At 34.5% G+C, this 25,794-nt stretch overlaps 3 protein-coding genes and 1 non-coding gene across 5 annotated transcripts; 1 reads left to right on the top strand and 3 right to left on the bottom strand.

Moving 5' to 3' along the window:
- Positions 1-2,456: 2,456 nt before the first annotated feature.
- On the bottom strand, positions 2,457-2,846 carry LOC147390423 (protein RALF-like 19). Its single transcript, XM_086457867.1, has one exon. The coding sequence runs from the start codon at positions 2,844-2,846 to the stop codon at positions 2,457-2,459; it is 390 nt and encodes a 129-aa protein (XP_086313993.1).
- A 2,614-nt stretch (positions 2,847-5,460) lies between these two features.
- Positions 5,461-5,541, bottom strand: TRNAL-AAG (transfer RNA leucine (anticodon AAG)). The gene has a single exon. It is a non-coding gene; the product is annotated as a tRNA-Leu (tRNA).
- Positions 5,542-14,340: 8,799 nt separating this feature from the next.
- LOC147390425 (squamosa promoter-binding protein 1-like) lies at positions 14,341-17,609 on the top strand. The gene is made up of 2 exons (XM_086458452.1): positions 14,341-14,785; positions 17,100-17,609. The coding sequence occupies exons 1-2, from the start codon at positions 14,475-14,477 to the stop codon at positions 17,314-17,316; spliced, it is 528 nt and encodes a 175-aa protein (XP_086314578.1). The 5' UTR covers positions 14,341-14,474; the 3' UTR covers positions 17,317-17,609.
- A 1,550-nt stretch (positions 17,610-19,159) lies between these two features.
- MBAC1 (Mitochondrial substrate carrier family protein) lies at positions 19,160-24,567 on the bottom strand. Of its 2 annotated transcripts, XM_086458450.1 has the most exons (8): positions 23,937-24,567; positions 22,770-22,859; positions 20,550-20,651; positions 20,261-20,365; positions 20,086-20,184; positions 19,805-20,005; positions 19,622-19,720; positions 19,160-19,545 (listed from the first exon to the last, which is right to left on the bottom strand). In XM_086458450.1, the coding sequence occupies exons 1-8, from the start codon at positions 24,045-24,047 to the stop codon at positions 19,411-19,413; spliced, it is 942 nt and encodes a 313-aa protein (XP_086314576.1). In that variant the 5' UTR covers positions 24,048-24,567; the 3' UTR covers positions 19,160-19,410. The 2 variants fall into 2 exon arrangements, with proteins under 2 accessions (XP_086314576.1, XP_086314577.1); XM_086458451.1 differs by lacking the exon at positions 23,937-24,567 and having other exon boundaries at positions 22,735-22,859.
- Positions 24,568-25,794: the final 1,227 nt, after the last annotated feature.

Genomic DNA, 25,794 nt, shown 5'->3' on the forward strand with positions numbered 1-25,794 from the left:
AAACTTTATAAGTAAGGAGCTGGGCGGTGTTTCATTTGGGACTTCTTTGTCTGGGAAAAGACTAGAAACTTTTTAGGTCATGATCACTCTATTATGGGTACTTAGTGTACATTTGCATGGGGGATAATGATCAATTTAGACACACGTGGGCATCCCCACTAATCTAGAATTGATTGAGTGATTTAAGAGGAATAGAGGATAGTCAGTGTCTGAGGAGACTTTGAGATCTATCCTACACCAGAATCTTAGCAGTTTGAACAACGATGTATGTAGGAGAAGAGGATTTGTCCAGTAGGCTGTGGGAATAGGGAAACAGAAGGTCTCCAAGTTGTAGAGTAAGTTTTTTTTGTTTTGTTTTATTGTTGGAGTATGTCTCTTACATTGAAAATTCATTATAACTTTGCTTCTTCTTGAACTCTACAGGGAATTTATAATCCCTTGGGGTGAGGGTATTGAAAAGTTTTCATGATGTTTCAAAACATATTTCTAAGGTTTCCTTAAAATACTGGGGATATCTTTTGGGTTTATAAATACATTTCCCAAGAACTTCGCCTAGTAGGGAATGATTAGAGAAAATAATAAAATTGGTCAGATCCCATTCAGTTGCTGCCTTAGATCCTGAAAATTGAAGTTATAATGTGATGAGTGTGGCAACTTCTCTGTTGCACACTCCTTGAGATATGGTCTGTCGGATGATATCTTCTTCACTGACAAGATCTCTAAATTCCAATCTACTTCTTTGATGAAGATATCAAGCTCCAGTCTTCTTCCCCGATTTGCTGGGACATTGGTGTGGTTCCAATGAAGGGACTCCAACAACCAAGCTAGTGAAGGTCCAAGTTGTAGATTAAGAGCGAGTATTTTAAAGAGTAGTAAACCTTCAGTGTCCCTCTCTGATAGGGTAGTAGTCTGAAGCCACTCAGGTACAAATCTCAATGTAGTGATTGTGTGGAGGATTGAAAGTGTGGAAATTACCTCCCACAATGAGGTATATTAGGTATCTATGCCGTGGCACCGATATGTTGTGCGTCCGTTGTAGATTCCTGTTGGCTTTTGAATTGCAGTTGGATTGAGGATTGATTGCAGGTAGTTTAGCTAGTCAGGGCCCTTGCAGTTGTAGCGAAGTTCACCTTTTTCATTTCTTGGGTGTCTATAATGCATCTTGACTGAGGTGACAATTGGGGCAGTGAAATTAGCTTAAAATATGACTCTAATATTCTCCCCTTGGGTTGCCTTGGAGCCAAAGAGAGTTGATCGCCATCATTTTTACCAGTGTTAGGCTGCTTGTTGTATGGAAGGAGGCACGACATGGTTCTTGGTGCGTTAGGCTTACAAGGGATAATTAGGAGCTACATTTGGTTTCCTCTTATCAGTGTCAGGTGGTTGTATGGAAGGAGGCATTCCATACTTCTTGAGGTTTTAGGCTTCCCCCAGTATAAGATTTGAGCCATGTTTCTTGGCGTTTACATGTCTGGGTCTGTCTTTGGTGATGACTTTAAGCTGTACTTTGCTTGACTAAGACGATAAAATGTGTAGTTTAGCTGATAATAAGGGCGTCTTGAATATCACCTTGTTTTTCCTTCAATATAATTTGACACGCCTAATTTGATGTAAAGAAATAATGGTTGCAAGGTTTATAATTTTGTCGTGAGGCAATGTCTTAGTCTGGGGTAAAATTGGGATACATTCTGGGATAATTCAAAATATTCTATGTTTTAGGGTCGATAATCCAAAATATATCTCAGATGAAACATCTGTAATGGTATGACACTATAAACCATGTACCTATAGCTTACAATCTTGGTGTTAGACACCATGACAGGATCAAGGAGTCCAAAGAACAATGTCAGGGAAGGAGGGAGACCTTTGATTAGTCGTTACATTCAATATGGAAAATTATAGACCATGTTTCGTGCAAGGTTTCGGTTAGGAAAAAAATCTTGAGTCTTGATATCAAATTTCAGCCAAAACCGGAATGTTTTGTCGAAAAACACGAACTTTGAACGTGAGCATCACCATATATCTACTTTAGAGAACACTCAAAAGGTTTAGTGAAGGACTTGATATAACATTACACAACATACAAAGGGAACCAAAAATGAGAAAATTGAGTGAAATCTGCTAGAATGCAGGGCAGTTTTACAAAATACTTCCGCAGAAGAAACCACTCTTAGTTATTTAAATCACACCAACATTGCATAAATTTTTTATATTTTCTCAACAACATTCACAGAAGAAAAATAAAAATAAAAAAACCCATTGAGCCTCGGTGATGAGCTCTGCTTATTGCACCCATATCACATTAACACTTTTGTATACTAGTAAAAAAAAACATGACCATATTAAACCAAGATCAAGATGAGACGAGAAACAATGGCAAGAAGGATTGATCGAAATATGATTATAATTCCCAATTAATAGTGTAATAAACCGATGTCGATTTCCATTTTCTCTCATCAGTGAAGGTACCTTTGGCAATGTGTGATGCGGCTACAACCGCGCCTGTAAGGATTAACCCTTGATGCTCTACCACAACCATAGTAAGAGCTGCCACGATGGCTACAAGGGACCTGGTTTCTCTTTAGCGCGTCATAGCTAATCCACCTTCTATGTCGAGCCAAGGATCGTCGGTTGATTTCAGTGTCCATCATCATCTCATCCTCCTGATCGATACAATCACCAATGTGACCGTTACATGTGTATGAAGTGGTGAGCCCACCAGCTCCACGTGCACCACTAGTGAAATGGGTAAGACCCCAGCTTGCATCAAAAGTTGATGATTCGACCACAAAGGCCAAAGCAAGGAAAAGGAGGATCAATGAAAGCCGAAGAGCCATTTGGGTCATCGACACCTATGATTAACGGCTACTCTACTGTAACAAATTTGAGGGAAAGCAAGTAAAAAAAAGAGATTTGAGTTTTAGTCTCTGCCCTTCCTGATGAAGGAGGGGGAGAGAAGGAGAATAGAGAGGAAAGAAAGGTGGCGATGAGGTATTTGGTTAAAAGAAAAACATGAAGTTGAAATTTAGACTTATGGTGATTTGTGTGATTCAACGTGATTTACTCAACTATGAGGGATTTTATGGTTTGGTAAATAGGGGGTTGTTAGGGTGATGGACACGCTTTGACAAGGCCAACGGCTTCTAAAACTGTCTCCACATTTACTATTTGTGCTATTTGTGTGAGGTTGGGGAAATTAAGGAGAGGTAGCCAATTGTTGGAGGAATTTGTATAGTTGAGAAAATTACCTGATAGACCCTAGTGAAGGGATGAGTTTCTAAATGCTCCCTAAGTTTTTGAGTCATATCTTAACAATCCATTTAATTAAATCTTTCTTTCTTAATGGTACCTCAACCAATAAAACAACAAATTAAAATCATCGAGATCGACAATTCCAAATGATTGATTGGACAATTCATATTTAAGGTGTATTAATGCACTTTAATATGTGCCCTTTGTGCACATGCTAACAAAACCCGAGAAGTATTTGTTGGAATTGCGCATGAATGTTTCAAATATTCACCTTAAGTGGTGAATGTTAAAATATACCCTAAAAAAAAAAAAAAGAGTTAGAAAGTTGGAGAGTTGACAAGTGGCACTATTAGGGTCTTCCAAACAAGAGTGGATCCTCTGTAGCAACTTTTCTTATAGCGCTTTTGACAATTAGGATAGCTTCATGTCATCTAGATACAAAAAAACACACCATTGAAAATCAATTGATCATTGGAGGTTCAATGACCGTTCATTTTCAAAGTGCTGGATCATGTAGATGAAAAAAAAAAAAATTCTCAATTTTTTTAATTTAATCAAATCTAGTCCTTTAAAAGCAACTCCAATGCACTTGGGCTCGAACTCTGTATCCTCTCCTAACTGCCATTTTACAAAGTTAGAGTTCTCTGAAATCACTCCAACGCATTTGAGTTAGTGTTCTCTACTTTGAAATATTTTGAAGAGAGGGAAAGTGGGAGAGACAAAAGAAGAGAAAGTGAGTTTCTCTCTCTTTATCTGTTGGCGATAAAAAACAATGATAATTGTGAAATATTTTACTATAGCTGAATTTGTAGAGAGTCGTTTCGACTACTACGGTTAGAGTGAAAACCCTTTGAATAGGCAAAATCACTCCCTATAATAAAATACTTAGCAGATATGCCTTGGAGATATGGCTGTTTGCGTTGGAATCGCTTTAATAGTAGAGGGTTGGGGTTTTATTTTTTTCTTAATGTGATACTCTCTCTGTTGTGGATGAGTGCAACAAGGTCTCCCCTTCCAAACAAGCATAACTTGGGACTCCAATCCCGTCTTCCAAAAAGGTGATCCGTAAATTTTTTTAAATCAACCCACTCTAAAAAATTTGGAGCAAAAGAAAAATGGAATAGTTCTAAATGTCTTTCATTTTGGAAGACTACATTGGAAACCCTTCTGATGGATTATGTACTCCAAAATGGCAGCTGAGGGAAACGGAAGAGATTTTGGAAGATGCGTTAGAGTGCTTTAAACATGTGGTTTTCAAAGTTCAAGCATACTTCTCTCTTCATTCATGTTTTTTTTTTTTTTTTCTTTCCTTCTTGCGTTCTTTTAGGACCTTCAATGTGAATATTTATTTCAATTAAAACTAATCGTTTTTTGGCAAACATTATCTGTCTGGGATATTAATCTATTTTCTCGAATTTGTTTATTTTAGGTGTATTATAATATACCTCTTCAAATTGAAATTACTAGAGAGATTCGAAGGGAACGGGTTTAAAGTATAAAACTATGTACAATTCCTCTTTCTTCTCATTAGTAAAAGGGTAATGATATTACAACACCACTATGTTATGAATAAACACCATAAGTGATTTTATCATATAGTGTGATTTTATAATAAAATTACGAGTCCAACTAGTCTTTCTAAGTTAGCAACGATTTCACCCTTACTAAGGATCCTTAGGCTCACCTTGTAGCTTCCAAAAAATCGATCTAATGCTTCAAGATTGTAGATGATGAAATTTTATGAACTTTGAATATTTTCTCTTTCAAAAATATTTATTTTTCATTGTTGAATTTTAATTTTAAGTTTGGGAGTAATGTAGAAGTTCAGTAGCCATCCATATTCAAAACTGTAGATCAAAAGAAATTATATTTTAAATGTTTTTTTTTTTTTTTTTATCTTAGTTTTTCAATAAAATTTGGAAGGCCATGGTGTTGGATGACTGATGTGAAAATCCATTTGCGCAAAATGACTTTTAGTAAAACTTAAAATCTTAGTAAGAAAAGTGTTTCATTAAAATCACCAAAACTAAGTACGAATTTTTTGTTAATAAATTTCATTACTAGGCTGATGAATCAATGGCATGACACCACCTTGTATTGAAAAAAGCAAGCGTGATTGGTTGGTGGAGAGAATTTCTCTTCACGGCATCCTATATTAGTTCATCAGCTTTCCCAAAAAATTTTCCACAAACTGAAAAAAAATAATTATGTTGAGAGTGGGATTTGAACCCACGCCCTTTCGGACCAGAACCTTAATCTGGCGCCTTAGACCAACTCGGCCATCTCAACGAATTTGTTTTAAGTTTTCCAATAAACTAATATTAATTTAATTTATTTGCTGTAGTAATATTAACTCGAACCCTATCGAGGACCTCGTATCATTTGATAGGGTCATCAATCGATCAGGTTTGGATCATATCAAGGTTGATCTGTTACCAACTCGATAATGATTGGATCCAAAATTGATCAGATTTTGGATCAAACCCTTGTCAAACCAGCTTGAAAAAAAAAAAATCAAAAATCAATATTAAGATCGAAATCCAATCTAATTGTAATTGGATCTAGTCCAGATTTAACTGGATATAACAACTTTCAATATTTAAAGAAAGGATCTATTCCATTAACTCAAGAAAAAGCATATGTTACCCCCAAGGGTTGGTGAACAATCCTTAGGGATGTATTCCAAAAATTACTTTGTGCATGAGGGGGAGAGGGGAATGCAAATACCCCAAGAATATGTAAGGTACTCTAAAGGGCCTGACGCCCTGATTTCGAAAAATAAAATAAAATCAGATCCTAATTTGTAAGTGAACAATCCAACGTCCATGATTTTATATGTAAATTGATAATACATATTTTGTTGGAATTTATCTAAAGGATGAGTCTCACACTTACATAGTTGGAATCGTGTGCTTTTTCTTGAGTCATTGGAACCTGACCCTTAACAAAATATATAATATACTTTACATAATTTCTACCATTTATGGAACTACACTCTAAATAAGTCTTCCGGCCGACTGAATACTCCTTCCTGTTGGATTGATACATTGTTGATTCATAACATATTCAATAGGTATTCTAGACTTTATCCAAAAGAATCATATTAGAATGGATTGGATTGGATTTCAGGTCTGATCAACAATCTGTAGAAATGTTTCTATTAATTTTTTCAAAGGCTGTTTGGGTACGAGCATGTACTATCAAGGACAAGGATTGCATGTTAAATATTGTCTCATTCACTTTAGGAACATGGAATATGAAACTAATAGTGGGTGGTCTCTCCAACTCAACGGCTAGTTTTCCATGACACTCTTTCCAGCCTGGGAAGCACATCCAATATCATTTTCAGTACGAATATGGAGTAAGTAAAGCTATCCATGAGACTAGACAGCATGTGGAGCTGTTTTTTTTTTCCCCCTTTTTTCTTTCTATCTTATAAATAGAGGTCTTTTCAAAAGAATTTTGACACTCAAATATTTGATATTAGAATTTTTTTTTTCTTATTTAGAATTTTTTTTTTATTCCAACATATTTGAAGATAAATAGTATTTTATGATTAGTATTTAATCTAATTTATGAAAAAATGACATCTAAAGTGCAGGAGTTTAGACATAGACCTGTATGACCTTTTAAAAACATCACTCCTATGGACATCATTTAACAATCGTTGATCTAAAGGGCAGTTTTCTCAAGTGGAGAGATCGTGTAAAAAATGTGTAGGAGTTTAGACATGAATCTGTATGACCTTTAAAAACATCACTCCTATAGACATCATTTAACAATTGTTGTCTAAAGTTTTTTTAGTATCAATGAATAAAGATTTGAAGACAGTGTCCTAAAAGCCTTGGACTTAACTCGTCTACTGGTTTACGTATGTCTAAATTTTATATCTAGTTCCAACAATTTCAAAATTTTATTCTTAATTTAACGATTTCTAGAAATGAGAGAACATTGAATACAACAAGACTCTGAAAGTTTATATGGATCAAATTTCAAGAGACGTCTCGAAGTTAATGGATGTTCTTAATTGTTATTGTTCAAGGATTATTGAGAGTTTTGCTCTATAAGATCAAATATTGTTTATGTTGTAGGAAAGTTGAGTAGGTTTATAAGTAATCTTTGATATACTTATTAGGATGTGTTAACTTGGGGCGGAGATAGTAGAGGCAATTGCTCCCACAGAACTTTGAGACACTCTTGTATTTTCAACTAATTACTTGTCCCATTTGCCCCCACCCCTTCACATTTCTCCAACCCCAAACCCCCAACCCCCCCCCCCCCCCCCCCCTCAATTCATTTTTTGAAGATGACGTTGCCTCTTGACTAAGCCTTCTCTCATAAACTAATTGGAAATGACCTAAATATCATTTTCTTCAATTTCCAACAAAAAAATCTCTAAATTTCTCCCTAAAACCATTCATCTTCAGACTCTTCACCTGTACCATTAACTATAATATGCCTCCACTACAAGAAAATCCTAGCTCCGCCCCTATGTTAATTCATATATTTTTAAAGAAATATGTGAGTTTAATTTGGATAATATTATCATACTATCAATGTGTATTGTATATATATTTTATATTAATGTGTAGATTTTCATCTTTTGCGGAGTTGCTATCTCAAGTGAATCAATGAAACAAACTTCTTCCACACATTCCACTATGGAATATGAATGTGTCGCATTAGTGACTGATAGCAAAGAAGCATAACTGTTGAAGAATTTAATAATAGAAATTATTCTAATGGTTAAATCATCACCACCATCATCTATATACTGTGATAGTGAAATCATACAAGGCTTATACATTATGAAACTTATGACAGAAATTTAAACATATTGGTCTAAGGCAAAACAATGACAAGGAGAGATGGGTACTGGTTCTTAATGAGAATATAACACTAATGTTGATGGGAAGCTTACTATAACTACACTACGAAAAAGTTTGTCCACTTTTCAAGTGAGTTTATCTCATAAAAAACTTATCAAGAATCAAAATTAAAGCACAAAACCGTAGTGGTATGAACATATATAAATGGACCCAAATGTATTTTGAGAAAAGTACGTATATTATAAACTTGGGATGCTAATGTCCAATACTTCGCAGGGACGTTAGCATTGTCCAACACTTCTTTCTAATAATACCCCTCCTTGTTTTGTCTTTTGGTGAAAAAGACAAGGATGTATTGATTTTTTATACAATAAATACTTATTTACATAATAAATATTATGAATATTTAAGTATTTTGAACTAAATATCTTTTTTGTGGAAATGTTTTGACAATCAATGTCAACATAATAAATATATTTATTAATGACATAATAAATGCATTTATTTGTGAAAGACTAACATGGTCTTGCCTTTTTCACTAAAAGACAAAACAAGAAGAGATATTATTGGAAAAAAAAAAAAGTGTTGAACGATACTAACATCCCATGGGGTCTTGGATGTTAGCATTCCTTGACTTGATATACTTAGGCAATCCCCCACTATTTTAAATATACGAATACTTCAATCTAAGGATACAAGGAGAATTCATTTTTGATCCAGAAGACACTATTCATCAAATATGAATTCTTGTTATATACTTAGATTGAAGTATTTTGTATATTTAAAATAGTGGAGGGTTCTTAGATACCTATTTTAAATGTAAAAAGAAAATTATTTTTGTTATGTTTTTAGCATTAATGACTTTCCAAAGATGTGTGCCTATTTAAGGAGTTGCTTGTTTTGTCTTCTATGAATTGGAATCATTTCAAAGGACTTATACACCGAAAATGTATTAGATTCAATTTTTTTTTTTTCTTTTTTCATATTTTGAATCTTTCCTATTTCAATATTTAATTCATCAAATTGAATTCGTAAACAACTTTCGAATTGATTTTGTTTACAACAAACTACAAAGCACTTATTCATTGGACTTGTATGGTGACCATTACGTGGGGAGGGATAACGATACATTTAAAGATAATGTTTTTAATGTGCATTAGACTCGACTTCCTACACTTGAGATATGTCATGACGTTGATTATCCCCATCTCAGCTTGTATGAGTGAGATTTATAGCAATGGCACATGGTTTCTGTGACACTTATAAGTAACATCAAAACTTGTTTTCAAATAATGCAAACAAAAAAAACCAAAAAAAAATGGCAAAACAGAAAAATCTAATGTCCAACTAACTTTTTGGTACGAGTGTTGTTGGACCCTAGAAAAGTTGGGTGTCGTTACATACGAAAGAATGCTAAAAAAGTTGATAATAAAGCTTGGAAGAAAATAAAAAAAACATAGCAACCACCACCATATTAGAAAACATAATTGTTAGTTGCACCACATGAAAAAACAACATTATGGATGAGATCCACTCATGCAAAATGATTCATGTAGAACAGATGAAATCTTGGTCATTAAAACACAAAATTCGACCATTGGGAATTATCCTAAGGAAACATAATGTATCCTTAGGGATACATGTTTTACCTTAATAGTTAAATTGCATATTTTAATGATTAGGATTTTGTGTTTTTTCTTCATTAGCCAATTTTCACAAGTTCTAAATTTATACATAATACATTAATCTAGGTCAAGTTGGATTGGTGTTGAATTTAAACCTTAGCCAAAGATTTTGGGTCAGATAAATGAATTTTGTTTGTAGAATAATGATTTTCTGACGTCCCCCATTTGACATATGCTTCCTCACGTGGAATGAGCTAGAACCATAGATCCTTTCCTCAGGGAAAAAGATCCCAAGAAAAAAGATCTATGGCTTTAACTCATGCCATGTCAGGGGGGTATGAGAGTGTATGTCTGAGGGGGTGTCAAAAAATCATGATTCTAGTTTGTTTGTATATTCTAGTGTGTCAAAAATCAAGTCTTTTATTATTGAGAGTGAATTTATATCTACTTTCACTATCTCTCTATTTTTTCGGATTTTCCTCTCATACTTTCATGACCTTCTACTTGATATTTCTTCTAACTAGAGTTGTAATTGGCTTTCACTAAACATGTCCAAATTATCTTTGTCAACTTTCTACTAATTTATCGTCTATTGGAGTTAATTACTACTATTTTTTTTTTCAAGTGTGTTCATTTCTAAATTTATTTTTCTTAGTCTTACCGTTGATCCATCTCAACATCCACTCTACTACATCCAATTGATTAGCTTGATGTTGATTGTTCATCGTTCAATTTCTTAAAACATAATTGATCTTTCTACAATCTTATAAATTTTTTTAGTCTAATTGGTATACTTTTGTTATATAAGAATCTAAAAGTTCACTTCCATTTTAACCATCCTAACTCTAATTCTATTGGCAACATCTAAATAAATCAAGAGAGTTTCTATTAGCACTTCAACTTTTACTATGAGCACCCCAATTCAAACGTTGTCAATAAAGAATAAGCACACAAATTCAGGTGCTCTTAGTAAAATATGGTGTGGCAATAGAATCTCCCTAGATCAAATGTAGTGAAAACAGGTGGGAGCGGTAGTAAGGGCGTGTAGCCCCCACAATTGACTTGGAGAAGAAGGTACATTAAAATTTGACATGTGTCAATTGATGATTTGTCTAGTGTGCCAAACTCGCTTAACGCATGCTGCACGGTCCCAAACACATTAAAACAGAAGTGTCGCTATCAAAACGGTTCGTATATGAGCTACAGACAGAGACAAGAGAGCGATGTGTAGTAATGTAGGGACCGATGCCTGCACATGTGACCACCTATCCACTTACAACCACAAAAGCCGCCACAAGACTCAAGAGAATAAATGAATAATAGAATGGGACACAGCTTCTCTGCACGGACAGCTTAGAGTAGAAATCTCTAAAGTCATGAGGATGTAGAAGTTTAGGTGAGCTACCGTGTAGAGAACGATTCTGCTCTGCACCTTCAGAGTTAAACTTCCACTACTATTTATTTTTCCTTAAAGATAACGGTAACGGAACAGAAATAACGGCTTGAAAAGTAATATTGGGCATGGTTACAACATTATATAGTGGGGTTTTGGAGTGAATATTTTTTGGAAAGATTATCTTCAAGCTTAGTTACTAAAATCTTATTTTTAGTGGTTTATAATATTATATATGTTTCCTAAGTTTAAATTCAAATTTTATTTTTTGAGATATTGTAATATTTGATGTGGGTTCCACTATCATTATGGTGGGATTAATGATGGTAATCCAACCCACATTATGGGTTGGTGGCTAACAAGATTTTATAGGAGCCTTAATAAAGAACTTAGTTATCGGTAGGTGCAAGGGTTAATAGTAACATAAAACTTGTATTAAAAAAATTAAATATTATTTAAATAATAATAATTTAAAGTGAGATTATTAATTATTTTGAATTATTTTGTGCTTTTTTTTATTTATTAAAATTAAAATTTATTAAATTAAAAAGAAAATTTGTTAAAATGGACTACGAATTATTATGGTTTATAGAACTAAATGTAGAGTAGTCAAGAGTGCATCTTGTTAATAAATTGAAGGTTACAGAGATAAGGATATTAAAATGAACAAATGAAATGATCAGGAAAGATAAATTTAGAAATTAGTTTCTTAAAAAAAAATGTAGGAATATAGTCAATAAAAGGATAAATTAAGAGAAAGTGAAGTGAAATGGTTTGGACAAGTCAACGATGGTCAATTATTGTCCCAATTAAAAGAAATATTCAAGCTAAAGGTTTTGAGAAAAGATCCAAAAGAATATAGATGGAGATACTACAAGCGTACTGATGAACACTCTTTCAATAACATAAGTTGTAACTGCATAAAGTGGAATAGAGGAATATGATTCATTTAGTTGATTACAAATATTTGGTATAAGACTTTGAGGATGATGGTTTGTAACAATGGATATAGTAATCATATTAGTCAATTTCTATAATTGATTATGAGTTTGAAGAAATTTGTAGCTATATACAAAGGGATATACCTTGAGTTAAAACCTAGTAGATAAAATGATTTGAATTTCTATAAATTTTGATTCCATTATTGAACCAATAAATATCTTGGTTCTTTAATCGATTACAAATTATCTACCCTTTGTATTAAAATTAAATAAATAAATAAGTCAAAAGATTCTTTCAAGAGAAATCAGATTCTTTAACACTAAGTACTATCATGGTGTTATCTGCAATTTTAAGTAACTTAGACATTAAAGTTTTATAAGAATTGCAATTGTGAAATTGGCTATTTGGTAAGAGTGTTTTAGAGTTTTCTTTGGAAAGAATTTTTTCGGACATCCTAATAATTGTATTAAAATTTTTGATTTTCTAGTTTATTTTCTTATAAATATTCTAGATGTTATTTTAGTCATTATAGAGGCAAATTCGTGGTACCTCTTACAACTCAGCTCCTTATGTTCGTCTTCTGTCCCATCTGCCCTGCGATGGTAATACCGATGTGATACCTACCAAAAACTCTCCGATGATAAAATATTAAAATTAATTTGTAATGCACTCTCTGATTTTTCGAATCCCCCCTCTTCTGAGTTTCCTGCTCTATTTATAGCTCTCTCTGAGAGATCTCTTTGAATAAGAAATCTCCTTGAGATCCCTGATCTTCAAGGATCTACAGTAATGATTCCTTACCTTTAGGAGAGGATACTGAGAAGGGAAAAATTCTCTGGACTCTGTCATTGACTCCCTTAATTCTTGGGATCTTCCCTTAAAATATGGGATTTGAATTGATCCGGAGTCTACTCAGAAGTCTACCTTGCTCGGCCTATATACTGGGTAGAGCTGACTTTCAAATTGGGTGCCCTAGGTATCACTTGGGAGGAAATCAATCGATTCTAGCTTCTTGCTAGTTTCATATCTGGACACGTGTAAGGTCTAGATGCTCTTACTAAATTAACCTTCTACAATCATTAACTAAGATTCAAGGGTATTATTGTTCAAAAAAGTTATACTTTTAAGTTCTGTTAGATTCTTACAAATGCTTTTTTCCATTTTCAACTTTTGTATTTGGGGGAGAAACAAGAAGCCAAGTCGTTATCAAAAGTGAGGGAAGCATCCCCCATAAGTGTTTCCAAATGACACCTAAGTTGTACTTACCAACTCCAATTTATTACTAAAAATGCTGAATTTAGTACTAAAACAAGTGATCCAAGAATAAAAATATTTGATTTTCATTCAAGCGGGGCTTCGGTTAAGAGGAGCCATTGACACCTCTAGACATTTACAAAGTATTGTTAGGCTTTAGTTTTCAACACATGTACATAGTATAGCCCAAAAAATTTGAGAGCTACTATTGGCACCGTAACTTTTACTTATTACACCCCAATTAAAGATTAAAACATATTCTTCACGCATTACCAAGGTTTGGCTCAAATTATAATCTCAATATTATAAAACATTATAACACTCGTTCAAACAATTTTAATAGTTGTTTACAATTATGATTGGAAAAGGTCCTAAAGTGATTGTGCAGAATATTACGTTTGACACTGAGTTGATATGCACCAAACCGTTGATGCTTTCACTTTTACTTGGAGGAAAATCATCAATGGTTCTGCACACCTCCACATCAGTTCAGTGTCAAATGCAGTATTTTGCACAATCACTTGAGCAAGACTCTTATGAATATTAGACTCATAAAATCCTAAACCCAAGAAATAGAATTCTAGAAGAGAGAGAGAGAGAGAGAGCTCTTCTATTGGCACCCCAACGTTAACTTATTCTCAAACATTACTTATTTTCTTTATGAGTCGTCCTTGAGTGACCTCAAGATTGGACCTCATATTGCACATCTTGCCATGAAAGTGGATAGGAAAAATATATGCTTTTTCACTCATATCTTGAGTAAAAGCATTGGGCGATGAGAGGTCCAAATCTTGAGGTAACTTCAACATTATTCTTTCTTTATTTTTAATTGGGTATAACAAGTAAAAGTTGGGGTGCCAATAACAGCTCTCCAAAGAAATTGTTATCCTCAAATTATTATTATTATTATTTTTAAGTTATGTCTATTACCGTTATAACTGGCGTTATTAACGGTTATTTTTTTCAACCAACTTCTTTACCATTTATCACTTCCCCCCTCCAAAACAAGAGTACTGACAGAAGGGGAAAAAAAAATGGAGCTTGTGGTCCAAACTCCTCCTTTTTTCACCTTTTCCTCTCTTCAATTCTCCTTCTCTCTTCACTCTTCTCACACTTCACAGTTATTTGTTCCTCCTCTCTGCCTTTTCCCTCTACTCTTCCATCCCACAATTCTCACTAATGGAGTCCAGAATCCATAAGGACAAAGCCAAAGATTTAGTGGTGATGGAAGATGACGTAGAAGAGGAGGAAGAAGAAGTTGGGTTGGGAGGAGGGTTTGGCGACTATGACAAGAAGAAGAAAGTTGTGGGTAAGAGAGGTTCCAACGGTGGAGGTGTTTCTCCGCCGTTATGTCAGGCGGAGAAGTGCACGGTTGATCTAATTGACGCGAAGAGGTATCATCGACGACACAAGGTTTGTGAGCATCACTCCAAAGCTGCTGTTGTCATCGTCCAAGGGCTTCGACAGAGGTTCTGTCAGCAATGTAGCAGGTTAAGGAACTCTGGGTTTTTAAAACCCATTTCACATAGTTTATTGTTTCTTTAGATTTTTTGCTCAATTGGGTTAGGGATCATAATGGGTCAAGTTATAATTCTCAGTTTCAATTTCAGTTTTTTTTTAACAGGAAGAAGGGAAGGCATTTGGTTTTGTGATCATAATTGTAGGTCAAGAAACTCTAATTTGAACCTTTTTTTTCATGCTTGACTTGCTTTATGTTTGTATAGATTTTTTGCTCAAATGGGTTGGTGATCATTGGGTTTTGAACTTCAAAGTAACTGTTTCAATTTTAGTTTATTTACATAAGGAAGGGAAGACGTTTGGTTTTTTTATCATAATTGTAGGTCAAGAAACTCTAATTTAACCTATTTCTAATGTTTGACTTCTTTTATGTTTTTTTTAGATTCTTTGCTCAATTGGGTTGATAATTATGGTTTTTGAACTTCAAAGTAATGTTTTGATTTCAGTTTATTTACAGAAACAAGGGAAGACATTTGGCTTTTGATCATAATTGTTGGTCAAGAAACTCTAATTTTAACCTATTTCTCATGTTTGACCTGTTTAATGTCTGTATAGATTCTTTGCTCAACTGGGTTGGTGATCATTGGTTTTGAACTTCTAAGTAACAGTTTTAATTTCAGTTTATTTACAGAAAGAAGGGAAGACATTTGGTTTATTTCAATTTCAGTTAAGGAACTCTAGTTTTTTTTTTATATACCCAATTTCACATAGTTAATTTCTTGTATGCCTCTCTAGATTCTTTGCTCAATTGGGTTAGTGATCATAACGGGTGAAGTTATAGCTCTCAGTTTTTTATTTTTTAAGGCCAGAAAGAAGGGAAGACATTTGGTTTGTGAGCATAATTGTAGGTCAATAAACTCTAATTTTAGCTTATTTCATTCAGTTAATTTCTTCTCTGTCTGTATATTTTCTTTGCTCAATTGAGTTGGTGATCATAATTGTTGAACTACGAAGTAGAAGTTTCAATTTCAGTTTATTTACAGAAAGAGGGAAACATTTGATTTGTGATGGTAATTGTAGGTCAAGTAGCCCTAATTTTACGCTTTTTCTCATATTTAATTTATTATCTGTCTATGTAGATATTTTGCTAAATTGGGTTGGTGATCATAATATTAAAAATTCTAATTTCTGGTTCAATTTCAATATTTTAACAGAAAGAGTGGAAGACATTTGGTGTGTGGTTGTAATTGTAGATCTAGAAACTCTAATTTTACGCCTTTTAAACATGTTTATGGAATTTCTTGAATGTTTGTGTGGATTCTTCAAATTGGACCGTGATCAAAGTTGTAAAAGTTCAAAGTCTTAGTTTCAAATGTTGGGTCTTCTAGGTATTTTAGAGATTCTTTACATTGTAGGTCAAAATGATCCGGACAGGTTAAAACCTGTTACATCACAAGCCCTTGATTAGTCCTTCATTGGAATTATTGGAAATTATCTGAAATTTTCATTCTTTGAATTTATGTTTCTATTGATGTTCCATTTTCGTTCCAAATTATGTTGAGTGAATGTTTCGTTAATTATGTTCGCTCAGGTTGGGCTTTTCCAGGTTAAGCTCACTGTGCTGTTTAATCTGTTTGTCTGTATGTAATCGATTAAAAGATCATTTTCTTTCTTGGTGGGTATGATGTGTTTGATACTGCAATCTCGTGGTAATTCAAATTTATCATTTTTTATTGGAAATTCCACCTTACATGGATGTTTTATCGCTATATGAGTTATTGTGCTCATTCCAGTTTCAATTGTGATCCCTATCATACCTTGACTAGTCTTCTTGGTCTGTTTTTAACCCAACTATCTCATTCTAGCTAGATTTTCAACTTAAAGGTAGTTTTATATTTTGGTGTTTCTTAGTTCAATAATTCAACTTGAATTGTCGTTAGTGTTTCAACGTTTTCGTAAGTTCGTTTTCCATTCACAGTTGTCGATTGCAGAAAAATAATATAGTTATTTTTATCAGTAAAATAAAAATCTATTAATGGTGGGGGAGGGGGGGACAAAGATCAAGGAAACAAACAAAGAGGGTGAGTGAGAATCTAACAAAGAAAGAAACAAATGTAAAATCAAAGCTGAATCGAGTCCCTCTCATATCTCGAATAACTTGTGAAGAATATGGTCCATACTGTCCTCTTTATCTTCAAAGATTCTGTTGTCAACATTCTTTCCAAATAGTCCAAGATATCGCGAGTGAAGTTGATTTCCAAAGAAATCAGCCACGTGAACTCAAAACATCGGAAGACCAACTTTTTTACTTCTGTTTCGAATGGTTTCTAATACTTATCTTTGCAGGTTTCATGAGTTATCGGAGTTTGATGAAGCAAAGAGGAGTTGTCGTAGGCGTTTGGCAGGACACAATGAACGACGAAGGAAGAACTCTTCGGAATCTATTGGAGAAGGCTCGAGCCGTAAAGGGGTGGACCCTCCGAAGGAAAATCATTGCAGGCAAGCTGACCAAAGTGGGAGGATGACCCTCCCCGGAAATTCCAAACATTTCCATATCAGATAAGATCTAACTGTTTGCTCTTGAGAATGCTCTCTCTCTTCTGTCATTCAATGGCTTCCTTTATTCTCTGACGGTGGTGATCATTAGTATTTAATAATTGTGTTTTAATTGTATTCTAAATGTGAAGGACTGTAATATCATCAATCTCGCAATTGTGCTCCATTGATAGTTGGGGTGGTTGGTTTAGTTCATTAAGGTATTGTTTATGTAATGGGTTTATGTTCTATCTACATGTACTTTGATCGAACTTGGTGTGCGTTCACCATTTATTATATCTTGAAGAATCAGTTTTTCAAGGATATTGCCTTGAAGGAGGCCTACATAGTCTCAAGGTGTTCTTAGTTTTAGATTGGCACTAGACTCAATCTGCTTATAGAATCCATACTTTCTGATTCATTGTCTTCTTTAAGATATTAAACCTGAGCTTTAGATTGTTGAATCGACTAGCCTTCGCCAGTTTTCTTTTCGTTGCGGCTAACATGTAGAACTTGACTCGTTAAATACACAATAATTTCTTCTTCTTTTTTACGTTTTTTTTTCTTTGTTATTTAGTAGAATTATTTAATTCTCTAGCTTTTTATCTTTTGGTTAACATAAAGCCTTACCCAGGCACCAAGAATCGTGAGAATATTTTGATGTGTTTTTGTTGGCTGTTTGTATTTGGTAATTGGTGGAAATTTTACTCTATGGGACTTGAACGTATTTTCGAAGGTAATAGTATTGGATACTCCATACAAAGTTGTGTATATGGTTGTTCTTTCGAAAAGAAAAAAACAGTTTGAAAGCTCTATACATTTCCCAAGAGTGTTTCCTTGTGTTTCAGCGACAACAACAACAATGCCTTAAACCAAAGATTTGGGATCGGTTAAGTGAATAATTCTTCCATTCCACAAAGTCCAGAGCCAAGTTTTCTATTATTGAAATTGAGTTCATATCTGCTTTGATTACCTCCATTCACGTTCGTTTGGTTATTCCTCTTGCTATTGTAGGGCCATCAACTTGAATATTTCTTCTAATTGAGATTGTCCTTGATCTTTGATGAACATGCCCAAGCCATCTGAATCGACTTTTGTCTTAATTTATCGTCCATTTGAGTTGCTCCTACATTTTCCCAAATAAACTACTTAGAGGTTTATACTTTACCATCCAAAACATAGTTTTTTTAATAGTAATTTCGATGAACATAGGCATGAGTGAGAGACTTGAGCTTTAGTTAATCTTAAAAACTATAGCTTTGTTGGCATTGATTTCTCACATAGAGCTGGATATTGTCATCCTAAATCTGATGAAAAATTTCCTTTCCCTTTAAGAAAACAAGAAGACTAATTATGATTTGTGGAGCATAATGTTGGGTAATCAAGAAACATGTGTTCATAGATGGAGCATAAAAAAGATAAGGAAGCTGACATATATGAGTGAAAGAATTAAGAAAGATAAAAATCATTCTGAACTTATTCATGAAAACATAGAAATAGCCTCAACATATGATAAACCAAGATAATTGAGACGGTTTAGTCAGGTAGAACAAAATCTTATAACTGTCCTAAATACAAGAAATCTGCAAGTCAAAAATTCTGAAATGACGAGAAAAATTAGAAAATAAATAAGTGGCTTGAGATTGTAAGAGTGTAGATATGAATACAATTGAACTAACAAAAGACATGACTTTAGACATAATTAAGTGGAGGAATACGATTTATTTAATCGACCCCAAATTGTCCGTTTAACCAATTTATGCCTCTAATCTTTTGAATGATTTTTCTGCTTGTAATCAAATTGACAACTTTCACACAGTTTTGCTAAATTGACATGCCACTATAATCCAAACCAGTTAAGATTTGAAAAGGAAAAGCAAGATGAATCACTTTAATAATCACAAAGGAATAAATTAAAGCACATGTGCAATCATATCGGTTCAATTCAATTGTTGATACAGTTAGGGTTCTGGCCGATTAAAAGCTAGCCTCATAAACCAACCTCTGAACTAAACAAAATCGAGAAACACTTCAGCAAAGGCTTCAGAACCCTAAACAATCACCACAACAGGATTTTAAATACCACAAACCAAAATTTTTGCGGAATTTAAATCGAAAATATTTAGTCACGTTTGATCCCTAAAATTTTTGCGGTAAGTTCCCAGGTCACAATTGCAGCTGCATTTGCGGGAAATGCCCTCACCAATGTAGGGCCCAAACCTGCATAACATCCCCTCAATCCTGTGTTCCTGTATATCTATAGAACAAAACCCAATAAGTCTCTTTAAGGAGGCGATGTGGAAATAAAGAGGAATGGAAAGAGGAGACGTTACCGAGCTCAATGTCTGAAAAGGATTTCTACTAGATTGTCTATCTGGGGTGGTTTGAATGACAGTTTTCGCAACATCCAAGGGCAGAACAGTGGACCAAAACTGTGAGGAAGAAGAGCGAACCATGTGAAATGTAGTTCAATATGATACCTAGAGAAGGTAATTAGTAAGTTTTCAAATACTTACAGCCACACCAGCAAGCCCACCACTGATTATGCCAATCCCAACATCAATCAATAGCTTTGATGGATTGCTATGGCTAGATAAATCAGAATTCAGTTGCAGTTGCATGTAGTAACGGCTATACTCATAAGTGCTAAAGAAGACTGCGTTCCCGATAGATTCTCTTACTAAAGTTGCAAAACCTCCACGAAATATACCATTCACCTATAAGGGTAGTTTTCCACCAGCCCATTGTTAAATCAGGTGCCCAAGTTGTGAAAGTTAAAAAATATAGTTGATCTTACCCCCTCATTCTTTACGGTTTTAAGGGCGCAATCAAGTGGGCTACTATATCTATCTTTTATTGGAACAAGTGAGTCAGCACCTTGAACTTGCATCCTACACTGGAAAAGTTCAATATCACATTCAGAAATGTGATAAACAAAAACCCACGATTAATTAATTCTCCAATTCACTTACTTTCACCAGTTCCGTTGGACAGAGTATGAAACTGATTATAGCTCCACCATAAGTTGCCGAAGGAATGACAACTTGGAGCTGTGGCTTACTACTATGCACTTCTCCCTAAACAAGAAGCAAGTAGTATAGATATATCATTACCACCTCATAGATCCAAGAAATAACTACAAGAAGAAGAAGAACAAAAAAAAAAAAAGCAGTTAAACAAATGGTTTAAAATATTGGAATGTATCAGCCGATACTTATCTGTATCGGCCGCGACTGATATGAAACATTGATTCCGAAATACCTGAAGTGATTGTTTTGTTTGGGAATAAATGCCAAAAAGAATTGAACTTTCAAATGCCATCCCAATGAAGGAAGATGTTGCACCTCGGTAAAGTCCTTTCACCTGTAAAACACAATAGTCTCTGAGTTCTCTAGAGTTTAATGCAAAGAAAGTAGATGTCCCACTAGGAAAAAATCCATGGAGCTAAGCATTGGAAGCCATTTAAGCACAAAAGCCATTATTATCCAAGAGAGGCGAAAGAGATGTTGAAGACCCAAAACTCAAATCTTTTGGATTGAATAATTATCCTTATTAGGTGACTTCACCAAAAACTATTAATAAAAGTATAGAACCACCAAACAAGTACAACTACAACCCAATACACCAAAACTAACAATCCACTCCCTGAAGCCAGTAGATTGGCATCCTCAGAAAGTACATCGATAGTGGTTAGTTGATCTAACTTCTTGGAAGAAGAGGAAAACTTGTCACTCATTTGGTTGCTACCAGCCGATTCATTGCCAATCTTTTGGCAGACACCTTTTTGGTGAATTTTTCCAAAATTTCGCCAAAATTCGGCAAATTTTGTGATACATATATCAGCAATAACGAGTCTAAAGTGGAGTATATACAGCTCCCATCCCTTATTACTCCAATGCACTGTGCATCAAGTCCTTATAGATCATTTTACAAAGAAAAGTTCAGGATTCAAATCCTTGTCATGAAGCCTGGGTAAGCCATATGCTTCTTATCTTTTGAATGTTTTGGAATTGTCTTGGTTTTTCTCTCACCCGAGACAATGTCTAGAGACAAGATTTTAAACCTTGAGCTTAGTAAAGGAGCTTCCTATACAAAGAGACAACTTAACTACACCTTTCACCAAAAAAACTGGTAAATTCCTTAGAAATGTTGCTATGCAAAATACCTAAGCCCTGCATAAATCAAAGATGTGGTCAAAACTGTTTGTCACTTAGGACCATAACCAACTCCCATGGGAATAAATTGTCTTTTATTTGAGGGTGAGAATCATTTCATGGTTTCAGAAGAGTGGAGGCTTAAAAAAATAACAATCATAAGGGAAGCATTTCAAGAGCTACAACATTAGACTTGTAAGCTAAGACACTAGATGGAGCCTCTCATGAAGGTTGTTGGGTGTCCATCCCGAAGGAAGGCAAGTAGCAACTGTGAATTAGGATCACAAATAGGGAGTAAAGAACTCTTCCAAGAGAGTTTTGAGCTAGATTTGGAGGAATGGGGTGCAGTGTGTCTTCAATCTTAGAAAAATAGGAAACACCACCAGTTTACGATGAAGAATTGACAGAAGAAAATGATAGTTTATCCTAGGTGCAATTTTATGTGATGAGGGCTGGTGGAAGAAATATTGACCAACACAACTTTGACACTGGTCTGACTGCAAAGGAAACCAAATTGATTAATTTGCACTACCCTTCAATGACATTTACACCAGTAATAACAACAATAATATTCCCTTTTTTTTATACTGAGAATACTAGTAGCAAGTGCTCAGAAGTCAAACTACCACGATGGATTGCTCTCCAAATATGACAACCCTCTCTTCAAGGAGGAACCTGTTTTTGATAGTGACAAGGCACAACTTGCTAATAGCGTTGAACATGATGTTTTTACCGGGAAGAACCGCGTAGTCCTGGTCCCAGCCCAATTTTTGACGAAGAATCTTCAAAATTGGGTGATGAGGGTTGTACCAACCATTTATTTAGTGAAGAACGTGGTTATTGAGGGATCGGGTAATGCGCTTGTCTACCATGAATATCATCACACGTTGGTGACAGGTATGGAAGTTGAACTGAAGAGTAAGATTTGGTGCTACTCTAAAACCAAAGGACTCAACAGCTTAACCTCTACACTACAATATTCATGGCTAGGCCAGTTGGATTGGCTTTCCTAACCTGAAGGAGCTTGTGAAAAAAAAGAATGGATCCTCCAATTTGTGCTGGAAAGAATTTTGCCCACATGGATTATTATTTTTTTGATCAATAAGCAACTCAATGATGGTGAGAAACCAACTCAGGTCTATGGTATCATCATCTGTAGACTTTACCAACTAAACTAGTTGGCACCTTCTCCCTTATGATTGTCAATATTTGGTCATTTAAAAAGTACTCTCTTGTCTTCTTGTATGCTATTCTATCCATTAGGAATCCAAAATAAATCCATAGAGAAATACCCAATTATTTTGCAAAAGAGGTACAAGAAGCATACTCCATCGTTCTTCAGAATTCTACTGGTGCAATGCAATGCATTCTTATACTTTATTCCATGCACTTCAGTATTGTGTTTCTGTAGCTTCACCTGATATAAATAACAATACCATGTGAGTGTGAACCACATCAGCCAATAGAAGTATCATACGCATTAGAAAATTTTGGTGAAATAGCACGAACATGTCTAATGGACATGAGGTAGTATTTCATCAATTAGGCAAATTTCTTTCAAGAAATATACACATAGGAAAAGCTAATGCAGATTTTAGTGATCCATGTCATCATGATTCTCACAAATAAAAAAAATACATGCATTGAAATGTAATCATCGATTAATTCAGCAAATTTGTTTAATGGACTCCTTCCCTATTTGAGGGTTCGACTGCGTTTCATTGTTTTTGTTTTTTCTAGTTTATTCTGAAACCATCCCAAGTTTGAACTCCAAATTCTGCCTCTCGGCCCTATTTGACTACTTCCAACTATTCTCTGACAAGTAGAAACATTCTCTACAAGCTGAAAATCAAGGTACATTTTTTATTTTATTTTTTCATTTCTTCTACTTCTTCAAGGATTAATGGTCTTTTTTGGTACCTTGATTTTTTTCCCTAAAAACCAATGAACCTGATTATTTTTCCAAAATCTTATTAAACAGTCTTCTTCTTTTTTGTTTCTATAATAAGAATCTCCATTAATCCCGGAGTTTTTTCAAATTAACCGAACTGACCCTCCATCGAATAATTGCCGAACCCGAACTTCGTTAACTCAAAAGCTCTAAAGTAGCAGCATGAAGGCCAAAACATGACATGGAAACATTAAAAATCATGCCTTTAACCGAAGATATGTCACATATCTCATTATAGAGTGGAATGGTGAGATCGGAATCATAAAAAAAGGATTTTTATGAACAAATTGTTTGTTTTATGACCTCATTGAATACTTCCTTTATCCAAAACTCAAAATAACCAAATTACACAAACAATTCTTCTAGGGAAAAACAAACTCTTAATTTTAATATTATTTATGTTGGAATGAATTACTTCAAATTATGTTATTAATGTATCAAGAGTGATTATCAGTTAGGGATTCGTGTAGAACTGTTTGAGTTTGAAAAATAAAATAAAAATTAGGGCAAATGAAAAGTGGGAAAAAGGAAGAAAGGGGAGACCTTGACAGTGTCAAAGGGATGACCAGTGATGACAGTTGCAACTCCAGCAGCCAAACCTGCTACATAGTCCTTATACGCCGATGATGATGATGCCTCCGCCTCACTCACCATTCCTTCTCTCTCTCTCTCTCTCTGGTTTTCTTATGGTGGTGTCGTCGTCACCCTGCACCAGACTCTTGTTTGAGAATTGAGTCTGAGTCAAGTAAAATTTCGCGGACCGAGTCCTGACCAAGGATTTCAAACTCGTTCGTTTCATCGCGTTTCGGACGAGTCAATTGTCATTAATTTTGCATTTAAGAAATTATATTGGCACCCTCATTTTTACTTATAACACCACCCTAATTTTCTTAAATTATTTCTCGGGTACTAATTATAATTAAAAGTAAAACTAAAACTAAAATACACCAATCAAACATTACATAAGTTTGATTCAAGTTATTACCTCAACGTTACAAAGAATTATAACATATTCAACAAAGCCCGTGGGGTTGGCTTAATGTCAATTTCAAATCAATAAGGATATATTAAGAAAAGCTTATACACATTTTTTTAAGATTTTAATAAGCATGCATCAGTCAATTGGATTGATTTAGGGTCCGATGATTATGATCGGACCAAGTTCACTAACATTCACTTGATCATGAGTTCAGTTTTTAAAATTTTGGAAAAAAACACACCCTTAACATCATCCCTGTGGGAGTGGATCCTCTATGGTATGTTCTCTCTCCTTGTAGTTCCCTATAGGGACATTTGATGATTGAGGGAGAGTCATATCACATATCACATAAAAATTCATTTTCAATTTCTTAATTGGACTTAAAGAAATGTCAATAATTTTTTTTTTTTTTTTTTAAATCTGACCTACACTATGATCCATGTATGGCTGAGGTGTCAGATTTTGTTTTCAAGACGTAAATGTCACTTCAGAGGACTACATGGAGAACGTAGTACAAAGGATCCGCTTCCCATCCCTGAATGTTTAGAGTCCATTTGAATAGAAAGTAGAAAATAGTTAAGAAGAAAGTAGTTTGCGAGAAAGTAAAATTTTTTAAAAATAGAAAATAATTTTTTTTTATTTTTTAAAATTAAGATTTTTATCTTTTAAAATAATTTCTTTTAAATGAATCTAAACAAGTATTTTAACTTTCAAAAGTAAAAAATAGTTACTTTTCTATTTGTCCAAACAGGGTCCTAATGTCACAAACATTACTTTTCCAAGAGTAATTATATAGAAGTACTTTATTTATAAGTAACGTGGCCACAAATGAATATTTACCAAACAATGTATACTAAATATTTTAAGAAAATGCCATACTATTAATTTCGACACACAAAAAAAATAAATAAATAAATAAAAATAAATAAAGGAAAGTTACTTAGGGTATGTTTGATTGCATAGAAAGTCACTTTCCATGAAATTTGAAATCCATGAAAAATTAGTTGTGAAAAATAGGTAGGGTTGGAAAATCAAATTCCATTGTTTGATTTCACATGGATAAAATCATGAAAAAATATTAGAAAAAAGAAAAAAGAGGAGAAGGAGAAAGAAGATGATAGGAGGGGGAGAGGAAGAAGAAGATGACGAGGAAGAGGGAGGGGGGAGGATGTGGCGACGGTGGCGGCCACGACGGCGATGGTGGCGGCCATGACGGCGACGACGACGGTGGCGATGAAGGTAAATGAGGAAGATGGGGGGAGAACGTGGTGGTAGTGGTGGCGGATGAGGTGAGGGATGGAGAAGAATGAGAAGAAGAAAAAGAAGAAGAAAGATAGAAAGTGGTCGGAGACGGAGTCGATGGCGACGCCGATGACGACAACGACGAAGTTAGTGTAATAGTGATGGTGGTGGTGGTGGTGC

The sequence above is a fragment of the Akebia trifoliata genome, chromosome 11 (assembly GCF_017979445.1).
Source record: "Akebia trifoliata isolate Shusen 1 chromosome 11, ASM1797944v1, whole genome shotgun sequence".
Classification (NCBI taxonomy): domain Eukaryota; kingdom Viridiplantae; phylum Streptophyta; class Magnoliopsida; order Ranunculales; family Lardizabalaceae; genus Akebia; species Akebia trifoliata.